We start from the raw sequence: 11,197 nt of genomic DNA, 5'->3' as shown, positions 1-11,197 counted from the left end.
TGTCTACCGCTAAAAATATTTAATTGCAAAAACCGGGAACTGTCCGTGGGATTCGAACACTGGCACAGTCGCAATGCTCTATGCGAATATACAGGAAGCCTATCCTTTATTGCTCGTGGAATTATGTCTATGGACAATAATGACTAGGGTACCTGTATCCTATATATGTATACCTACCTAACCTATGTACAATTTACGACACCACTAAATTCAAAACAGAAATTTACCTAGGAGATAAAAACAGCCTTTTTCTGTAACGAAAATAATACATCAATCCTGAAGACAGCTAATTTCGGCAAACAATAACTTTTCGCACCTTTTCAGCTCGCTTCCTTTCCGTAATCAATAAATAATGGAATATTGTTAGCGATTGTTATAAGACACCCCAGTAAGAAAAATGTTTACAGGTAATATTTATGAACGCGTGCTACTACGTTCTACATTAATCAAATTTCGTATTGAAATTTAAAGACTGAGTAAACAACATAAGAAAAATCTTATGATCTTATAACTCCTCAAAAGACTAGAGTGTAAACCTTTTTAATACGCTTTTATTAGCTTCAGACGTATGTTAGTATGTAACGGAATCTTTGAACATGATTTTGGCCCCCTTCAAAACTCCGGATTAACTCGAAATTTGGTATACTTATTAAGGACCGATGACGATTTTACATTTAAAAAAAAAATGAAAATAAAAATTTTGAAAAAACTGAAATTCAACATCATCTTCTTGCTTCGGTTTCCTCAATACTGAGGGTCGTGAAATTCAACTAAAAAATGAAAAATTAATAATAGTTTAAAAAAACTAAAAAAATATTTTTACAATAAAATCATTTTTTCTTACACTATTTTTAATTTAAATTTATTAAAATTTATTTTCTATTTTTTAGTTGGATTTTCTATAAAAGCATATTTTTTTAGTTTTTTTTTGAACTAATTTATTATATTTGCATATGAAAGTATAGTTACGTGGTATTTATTTCATTGCTTCATTACCATATTATTCTAGGTCAGAACAATCAGTATAAAGACATTTTCAAAGAACGATTTTATTGTTAAAATTGTACTCTTTTAGACAACTGTTTAGCGAATATAGCGATACTTCAGTTTACATTCAATAATATTTATCACTATGCTACAAAGTAGTTCAAACATGTAAATAATATACTTAATTTTACTTGCTTAAACAACTCCTCCCTCCTCCTTGCATCGGCTTTCTCATTACTGAGGTATGCGATTCCCCTGATGAGAGATTAATTTCTTTTTGATGATACTCCTCCATCTGTGTCAATTCTTGGCATCATAGAGAGCAGCATGCTCTTTGGTGTTGCGAATAAAGCGAATTTGGTCCTCCTATCTAATTGGGCTGCGGCCTCTTAGTCTCTTTCCAACTGCCTTCCCAGTAACCACATTATTATTCGTAAAATCGGTAATCACTCTTATGACATAGATTTTTATTCTATTCGGATATTGTTGTTATTGTTTGATTTTTATTTTTATAATCTATGTGAAATTTAATTTTTTATAAATGTAATATGGATGCTAGTTCTTTTTTATGAGAGTAGACAAAAAATCTATCGTATGGCCAGTTATAAAAAAAAAAAACATAAAAGCAAAAGTAAAAAAAAAGAACACTATCGCCGACCGCACCGCGCGCATTGTACACGCCGCTTGTTTTTTTACCTAAATTTTTTTATGGACTTTTATTAATTTTCTATTAAATTACGAGCTCTTAAGCCTTGTTCGCACTTGGCGAGTATTTTAGTCGAGTACCGAGTAATTTAGTAGCTAAACTACTTGCTACTGCACAGAAATCGTTCGCATTACGGTCCAGTAGAGTACACAAGTGAGTGGTGTTTTGCAACATGAACAGGCTGCAACGCAATAGAGTGAATAAACTGATTAAGCTAATCGTAATGTCTATTTTAGAAGAGGTGGATGAGGAAATTTCTGTGATTCAGAAAAAGAAATTATGGGTACGAAAATGGATCGATAGAAGAGATAAACTAGGAGCTACTAATTGTCTTCTGAAGGAATTAGCATTCGAAGATCCCAAAGAATACTTCGATAGTTTGAGAATGTCCGAAAGTTGTGTGAATTTTCTATTAACGAAAATACACTCTCAAATTCAGCGTAAAGATACCCATTTGAGAAGTGCGATTCCTGCAATTACAAAATTACAAGTAGTTCTATACTTTCTTGCTACTGGATGTAGTTTAAGATCACTCACACATATATTTAGACTCGGAAAATCAACTATTTCCGAATTCATCATCGAAGTTTGTGAAGCAATTTATGAATCATTAATGGAATTTATCAAGGTAAGATTAAATAACTGTAACAGATTTATTATAAAATATTTATTTATTAAGAGAATAATTTTTAATATTTTTAGGCATTTTAATATAAGTATTTTGTTTGCTCCATCACTTTTGATTGTCAACGTTAGCGTTCTTTTTCATTCAGTTGCTTGCTCTTCCAAATTATATGTACTGGTGTCATTAAAATATATTGAAGAATCGCTATGTGGTGATCCAGTAGCAAAAGATGACTGTGGCGTTCTGTTTTGTACAGATTCATTTTGAATATGCTGGCGACGAATTCTATTTATATAAAGTTGAATTTGTTCCTGTGCTTCTAATGCCAATAGTAAGGGTAAAGATTTCAGTTGAAGACCGACGTGTTTACCGAAGACCTCAAACTCATTTTCTTCGACTGTAGAATTATTACTATGAATTATTTCTTTTAATTGGCCAACCATGCTCGAGAGCTGGGCGATTTTCCTCTTTTTTGTCGGAGGTGGAGGAGGTGTAGGATTACGAAAAGTATCCACTACAGGACTGTTTTCCTCAGTATCTGCATCATTAGTGTGTGACCTATTCGAAGCCTGAAACAAACAAAATGCAATTACATAATATCAAAGATACTCATGAACATAATTTTTTTTTTCAGATTCCCACTTTTACAGACTGGAAAATAATTGAAAATGGTTTTCGAGAACAGTGGAACTTTCCAGGGTGTTGTGGAGCAATCGACGGCAAACATGTCGTCATTAAGGCACCCCCTGAATCAGGAAGTTTATACTACAATTACAAAGAGACAAACAGCATTGTCTTAATGGCTGTTGTTGATCACAAATATTGCTTTAGTTACATAGACGTTGGGTGTAATGGAAGGGTTTCTGATGGAGGCGTATTTCGTAACTGTAGTTTGTACGAAGAATTAGAAAACGGTGTTCTACCAGAGGGTCATGTCTTAGTTGGCGACAATGCATTTCCCTTGAAAGAATATTTATTAAAACCTTTTCCAGGAAATCGATTAACGCTACAGCAAAAAATTTTTAATTATCGTTTGTCTCGGGCTAGAAGAATAGTCGAAAATGCCTTCGGTATACTGGCTGCCAGATTCAGAGTGTTTGAGAAACCGATGCCTTATAGTCCTGAAAAAGTTGTTAAGATAGTAAAAACCTGTTGCGCTTTACATAATTGGCTCCGACAAACAAAATTACAGAACAGACAGTATGAATACACAGTAGACTCAGAACATTTTGAAGCAGGAACTAGCGTTCCTGGTAATTGGAGAAATGAGCCACAATCTCTCGGAATGCAACCAATACCTATTTCTTTAAGTAATCGTTCATCCCAAAGGTCTATAAATCGTCGGGAGAAATATGCAAATTATTTTGTCGGAAGCGGATCTATCCCTTGGCAGGCAAGAATGATACATTGAAAACTACCGGCCTACCAATACTACAGTCTAATTAATAATATAATTATTATATTTTAATAATGTGTATAAGTAGCTAGATAGGTACTTACCAAATTACTTTCACTTTGTGTCAGTGTTGAGGTTAAGTTTCGAAGGGATGCATCCAATAAACTGAACCATTTTACAGAAGGAATATAAATCGTGTCGGTCCCAGCGCCTGAACTTTTGGAGTCCTTTATTTTTTTTAACTCCTGCGAGTAAGTCGATCTATAATAAAGGAATGGATCTCGTTAGGTAAAACTACTTCTCAAAACAATAGGTAGTAATAATAATTAAGAGCTTATTGTATCATAGTAATAAATATGCTTTTCAAATACTTAAAATAATAAAATTATGCACTAACCTGATGTTTTTAATTTTCAATTTAATTTCCTTTTCACCAAATCCGGGTATATTCATAGTATTTTCTAAATCTAAATATGCGGATAGTTTCATTTGCTTGTTTTTATAATGCGGGGACTTAATATTCCACAAGCATTCATGGTGTACATATTTGGAAACAAATTTTAAAGATGTTTCTTCGCTCCAGCGAAACGTCATTTTTGTGGCTACTAATGAACTCGACTAATCAACAGGTTCGGACTTGTTTAGTCAGTGAGCCAGTGAGCAAGGACGCGTGGTGGGAGGCGCTACTCGCCCGAAAAAATAGAACAAAATGGATTGACTTGACTAAATTATTTACTAACCTACTCGACTAAATTTTTGGTGTTCAGACACATTTAGCTACTAAATTACTCGGTACTCGACTAAAATACTCGCCAAGTGCGAACAAGGCTTTACTGACGATCATAATCGTCGTTGCGCGAGTGGTATACCAGTTTTATGAACAAACAATTTAGTGGAGTGCCGTGTCAAGTCGTCAGGCCAGCCGCCGCCATTACGCGTCGTCCAGCAATCACGTCCGTTGAATTCTGCAGCCTGCAAGAAGCTAGCGACGAGTTGGCAGGTACGTCTACTCCTCATAACCTAGCCTCGGTCAGCCCCTCTTTTTGTTCATCTTTTAGCGATACTCGCCCCCGCAAAAGCTTCCTTCCAAAAATATAGAACCAGCGCACCGCCGTGGTGAAAATTTGGAAAGATTTTTTTCCCACTAGATGCAATATCTCAAGTAAACGCAATAAATATTATATCGAATAAAATATATACGTTGACTTGAATTAAACCTATGGTTTAATTAATTTAGAACAAGCAATTTTTAAAACTATATATAAAGGGGATTGCCCACTCTCCATAGTGTGCTAGGCCCAAGATGGACATCAAATATTACTATAAAAATGTACTGATTCAAATTCTTAAATGTATTGGATATCTAAAAAATATATTGAAATTGACGCCACTATTATAAAAAAATTAATAAAAATAAAAACTCGTTTTGAGGTTAATTTTCTATATAAATAAGTGTCGGATTGTGAGATACTTCAAGAACTTTTCTTTTCTTAATGTTTAAGATGTTCCTAATGTATTTTTATCCAATAGGGTATAAAAACACACTTAATTCTTTAAATATCTATATTTTCTTCATCTTCATACACAATTAGTATCATCTAAAAATAGCAAAGGAGAGCATATACACGGTTTTAAATCTCGGTCAGGGTAAAACCACAATTCACACAATGTTTTTTAGTCGTAGTATGAAACGTTATTGATAAAAGTAAAATAAATCGAAGAAAAATCAAAACACATCCATTTTGTACGCAAGCACAACACCACAAGCAGCAAGCGAAGTGTCAGTCAGTCAGATTAAATTCAGTGTTGTCAGTATACAGAAACATAATTACACGAAATTCATATATCGATAATTTTTTTAAATAACCGATAATTGATTTATATATTAATTTTTTTTTAAGAGTATACATTATTTTTTATGTTTTTGTTTTAGTTGTACATATTTAAATAACAATACTAGTAAAGTTTTTTTTATTGCTTAGATGGGTGGACGAGCTCACAGCCACCCTGGTGTTGCTAAGTGGTTACTCGAGCCCACATACATCTACAACGTAAATGCGCCACCCACCTTGAGATATAAGTTCTAAGGTCTCAAGTATAGTTACAAGTTAAAGTCCAATGGGTATGTCTTCGATGTTATTTTATGTGCATAAAATTCATTAAAATCGATTGATTAATGATAATACTTAAAATGATTTATTTATATGTTTTATTTATATACTCAAAATATTTACTTTATACGTAAAAGGTTTTGAAGCTGGCAATATTTTTCCCGCAAAAATAAAAATCCTTGTTTTTTCAATAGAGTTACTTTTTTTAAACTACTTATTGTAAAATGTAGTGGCGCTTATTTGCAAGAAAGTAAATGCATATTTATTAATGACAAAATTAATGCACTAAGTATTTTTTCTATAATCTATTGTCCGCTTTGGGCCTAAAATGGGCCATCCCCTTTTCTCCACTTTATGTTTTTTTTAATCTAACATAACAAAATATTTCCAGAAGAAATAAAACTCGACATCATTGAATGGTCACGAATACATCAAGCTGTATACCTATTGATTGCTACATGGGCCGTGAACTTTGATCCCCCACAAGAAAAAGCTTCGTTCAACTGGAAATTGAGATACCAAATAAATAAGCAGAAGGATATTATTCTTCGCTGTCTGACACACGTGTCTCAGATAAACATAATAATTTAAAAAATAATCAATATTTAGAAGACTTATCGTACTTTGATAAAATCCTTTACCTTTTAAGTTTCCAGAATAGCAGGCTGTATAGTTTCTGCTTAGAATATCATCACTTTTTTTTAACAAATCACGCAATGGTCTAGCGATCCCAAATTAGGATTCCCTATGTTATAGTTACCAGAAACTGACATTAAACATACAATATATGTACCTACATAAATAATAAACACCCACACAAAGAACAAAAAAACATATCTATCACACGAACGTTTGTCCGATGTTATAACCCACGACCCTCGACGCAATAGTCGGAACCGCTAACTAGTGCACCACCCAGGCAGTCAAAGTTATACATAAGTATATACAATTGAGAAAGTAATACAATTGAGACTTCAACCTCGTGTATTTTTTTATTGCCCTTGTAGGCAGACGAGAATGACTACCTGATGGTGAGTGGTTACCGTCGCCCATGCACTTGAGCAATGCCAGTGGCAGAGCCAAGCCGCTGCCTACCGTTGAGTACCTTTCACAAGCCTCGTATCAAGAAGGACAAGTCATAGCGCTCGGGAATCACCGCGGAGGGGAGCTCATTCCAAAGCCGGATAGTACGTGGCAAAAAAGATCTCTGGAAACGCACTGTGATAAACGCAGTGGCTCCAGGTAGTATGGATAAGCTCTACTCCGGTGGTGCGCGGTGCGATAGTAAAAACGAGATGATGGAATCATCTCAAATAATTTCTCAGAGCACTCAGACTGTCCCAAGGTGAGCGGCAAGTTTCATTTTGTTATGTCCATAGGACCCGGTAACCATTTTAAATTATTAGATGGGCCAGAGTTCGTTCCTCAAATTTGACCAACTAATTTAACATTGGAAGTTGGATGGCGTCTTCCAATGTCTACAGATGCCGATGATCATTCAATACTATTATTATCCTGTCTACGTCAATTTAAAAATACTTTCAAATATAAAATGATTAATAGAGTAGAAACTCGACCACCTAACAAATTTTTGATGTAGCATTTTGACTATTTCATTTGCAATGCACCAGTACTACAAGCTAAAGTTCTGTAGAATGTGGTAGTTTCAGTATGTCCTCCATTAAAATCAAATCCCTTATTTATTTATATATCGAGCATGTCCGATATAGCCTTTAGTTTTAGCTTCGAGGGAACAGCGTAGCATTGGTATGACCTTCTCCATCCAACTGTGTGTGTAGCTTTGTGGTTTTTACTCCATCACAATAGTCATGTGTAGACGGTAGTGTATTTCTACGCTTAATACAAACCATGGCATATAATATAGATAATATTTTCTAATATACTAATATATTTAACACAAAATTAGAATTGCACCGGTATTTCACATATTCAAAGTAGTTTCAAAACACTCTTGTCATTTATTAACAAAAATCTTGTTGTTCCGCCCCAGTATTCTGATACTACAGAACAGGTTCTGATACAGAATACGGAGGTAGTTAGCAATAAACAAGAATATCATCTGGCCAAATAAAAACACTTTTACTTATTCAATTCATTGAACCTCTCCAGCGTATCTACAAAACATTTGAATACTGTACTTTTAAAACAAACGAACCCTTAAAATTACGACACTCCAAAAATTTTCTGCTTGAAAAACATTTCAGCTCGGGTCAAACTGACCTCAGAGTAATTTTAATGATTAATGTATTAAAGCGACAATACGAATCCTCGGCGGTTATCTAACGAGGACAAAGAAAGGGCTTTTCTATTCATATATCACGTGCAGACTTGACCCTTCCTTCACCACAAATTACAAAGATTAATATTACTGGAATCGTCCAAAAAAGAGTAGGTACACTAACTGGCAAAAACACTCAATAGCTTCATCACTTTTAAATCAAATTACATTTAACCTGAATTTTACATCATAGATCTTGAATATGAAATAGCTTGAAAACGGATTCGTAATTGCATATTTCACTTTTTCTTCCCAAAGACCAGAACGTCTCAAGCTGTGAATTGTAATTTAATGAACAAAGATGTACTTACAAATACATACTACTTGAATAGTTGCACCAAATTAAAAAAATCTCAGAGCAGCTAAAATTTTAAAAGTACTATTCGTTAATTCTCAAATTAAAATTAAAAAAGGCTTCAATATCAGATCTTATGCCTCCAAATACCTTAAATCTTAGTAAATCAGAGGACTGCCTTAAGAGTTATAAATTGGTAAGAATATGATGTTAGCTTTGCGAATCTATTAATTAGGATCTATGTCTATTTCTATTAATTAGGATCTATGTCTATTTGTTGAAGTGTAAATCGAATCTAGTACTTCTCTGTGTCGATGTTATTTAAATAACAGACCTTTTCGTAACTGTCTTCCGGAACTGGCATTGAAATGTCTGTTACATTCTGGAAACACGTTTATGTTAAATTTGTTCTATATTCAGCACCTTGTGTGGCTAAGCCTTTTCAATTGGTTAATACTCGAGATATTGTTCATCCAAGATACATTTCCATCTCTTTTCATTAGATCTTCTTCATCTGACTCTGGAATTTCCCTTCACCGTGTTCCCCGAGCACTTTTACAATTCTTTCTTAGAAGATAATATATTAGACTCCTCATGAGTAGATAGCAGGTTAGCTGTGCCTCTGGTATTGCTGATGTACATGAAAGCCAGTAAAAATTTACCATCAGGTGGAGATCGTAAGCTCGTCTGCCCACAATGGCAATAAATAATCTGTAAAATAAAAAATATATTTTAATTTCATTATTAATATTTCCAACGAATCGAATACTTTATAATTTTCATGCTGATGCTTAAAAGAGTATTACAACCATACACATTCAATAAGGATTAAACTAAGGCAATTTCCTCTAGCTAATTAATAACGTCACATATTTATACCAAGATTCACAGGAAGATTTTCGCGCAAAACCCTAATTCGTACATACCCGCCCAATTAAATTCCATTAACTGAATTAAATTTCAGGCAGCAACTTGTTCCATTACCGAAATACATTTATATAACAATGAAATTTCCATTTGTAGTTTTAGACTAAACACGTTGCGGTCTCTGGATGTTCAGTTTGTACGCCCGGAGGCAAATTCAGTTTGCAAACGCACTCTAATGTTTCGCTTTATTTGAAACTAACGAAATGTGTACGTTACAACAACACTATTCGCGCTGTTTAGTTTTAAGTGACTTCCATTTTTGGCATTTAGTGTTATGATATTTGATATCACCTCTATGGCACTTCGTAGTTCTGTGGGTAGTTTTCACACATTTATATTCCCTTAAATTTGATAGTTTATCATTAATATTAGTTTGGATAGCAGAAGAGCTCTCAGTCCATTCTATTTTTAGGCGTTAATGGAAGCCATAGCCCACTGTGCTTATCGCCGGATCTTCTCAGTGGGTCTGCTCTACCCTTACTAGGGCTAGCAAATTCTCTCAGGTTGAACCCGTGAGCTAACCTACCCGTCCGGGCGTAGCTGGAATAGCCTCTTAGGCTACCAGTGAATAGGTAGGGAAAAAAACACCATAACGTCTATGATCAGCTGATACTGTGAACAAATAATTTATTGAAATCGAATTGTATCAATAGTAATTTGAGAATGTATGAGCCCACATCTACGCATTTAAAATACATTTTAGCTCATCGCTAGATAGTAAAATCTACTCTATTAACGTTTTTTTTTCAGTTTCTTTTGTATTGTAGAACGTCTTTTCTAAGACTTGGGGCCTGCTCCACGTAAACATTCATAAATTTATATATTATTACAAAATAACATAAACATTTTATTAATCTGATTCATATTTATTTTTATTAAAAGGACGAAAGAAAAAAGGAAAATAATTTTACACGAACAATAAAATTAACCCGTAAGTGCCCGTAGTGACGGGTTAAAAGTGCCCCGGGCAAGCGCCGTTTCGGTACAGTTGAATATGTCAATACATTTTACCCGGGTACGAATATCAAAAGGTTTATTTTACAGTGGCTTGTTTTTGTGCACGTAATTGAATTGACAAAGTTTAGGTACGATCATAAAACATTTGTTGTGGGAACAAGAAAAATAGTTGATGCTCTTTGTCAGATCCTAATTACTTTCTTTTTGTGGAAGTGAAAATGATTGTCAAAATAATTTAGTTTTGTCTTCATTTTCAGTAATAAACGTAAGGCAACCCGACAATGACACGAGTAAATTTAGTAAGGAAATAAAACAAGCTGGCGGATACAAATAATGCGGGAATCCTTCGAAGCGATTAAATGAACCGTAACTGAGCCCAGATTCAATTCAAGTCTTTAATTTAAACAGACAAAATCTCATTACGACTAGACTGGATTCTCCGAACTTTCTTAATCTATTTCTGTTGGTTATCACATAACATGTGAAACAACACACGGTTTTGTTCGTTGTACTGGGTCGGATAATGGCGCCCAATGTATTTAAAGATACATTAGAGAAAGTATAAGTTTGGTCATTAGTGGGCACCTTAAGTTGTTTGCAAAAAACCTGCTAACTGCCCGTTTCGGGGTTTGTTTACGTTTTATGTTTACTTCCTTTGAGGTTGTGTTGTGAACTAAGCATTTGGAAAATAGCAGTCACATTTATATGGCCATTAGTAGTAGTATGTGTTAGCATTCTATTATATACATATTTGTTTTAAATATAAATAATGTCCTCAATAGTGCATAGCACTGATTGTATTAGCAGCAAGTATATCTTTAAATATTGTGAAGTTTGCTTCACTTGCAAGGATCATTGTATGGAAGTTCACGTTAGTCTGAAAGGTGCAATATT

The 11,197-nt window shown here is 34.1% G+C and overlaps 2 protein-coding genes across 2 annotated transcripts; one reads left to right on the top strand and one right to left on the bottom strand.

Annotated features, from left to right (window-relative positions):
* The first annotated feature begins 1,734 nt into the window (after positions 1 to 1,734).
* On the top strand, positions 1,735 to 4,110 carry LOC119629408 (putative nuclease HARBI1). The gene is made up of 2 exons (XM_038015164.2): positions 1,735 to 2,321; positions 2,953 to 4,110. The coding sequence occupies exons 1-2, from the start codon at positions 1,866 to 1,868 to the stop codon at positions 3,727 to 3,729; spliced, it is 1,233 nt and encodes a 410-aa protein (XP_037871092.1). The 5' UTR covers positions 1,735 to 1,865; the 3' UTR covers positions 3,730 to 4,110.
* Positions 2,346 to 4,543, bottom strand: LOC101740234 (uncharacterized). Its single transcript, XM_012691677.4, has 3 exons — positions 4,112 to 4,543; positions 3,819 to 3,975; positions 2,346 to 2,887 (listed from the first exon to the last, which is right to left on the bottom strand). Exons 1-3 carry the CDS (start codon positions 4,306 to 4,308, stop codon positions 2,459 to 2,461), a joined length of 783 nt encoding a protein of 260 aa, XP_012547131.1. The 5' UTR covers positions 4,309 to 4,543; the 3' UTR covers positions 2,346 to 2,458.
* Positions 4,544 to 11,197: the final 6,654 nt, after the last annotated feature.

Source organism: Bombyx mori, chromosome 13 (genome assembly GCF_030269925.1).
Source record: "Bombyx mori chromosome 13, ASM3026992v2".
NCBI lineage: Eukaryota > Metazoa > Arthropoda > Insecta > Lepidoptera > Bombycidae > Bombyx > Bombyx mori.
This window is presented reverse-complemented; position numbering and strand designations above follow the sequence as displayed.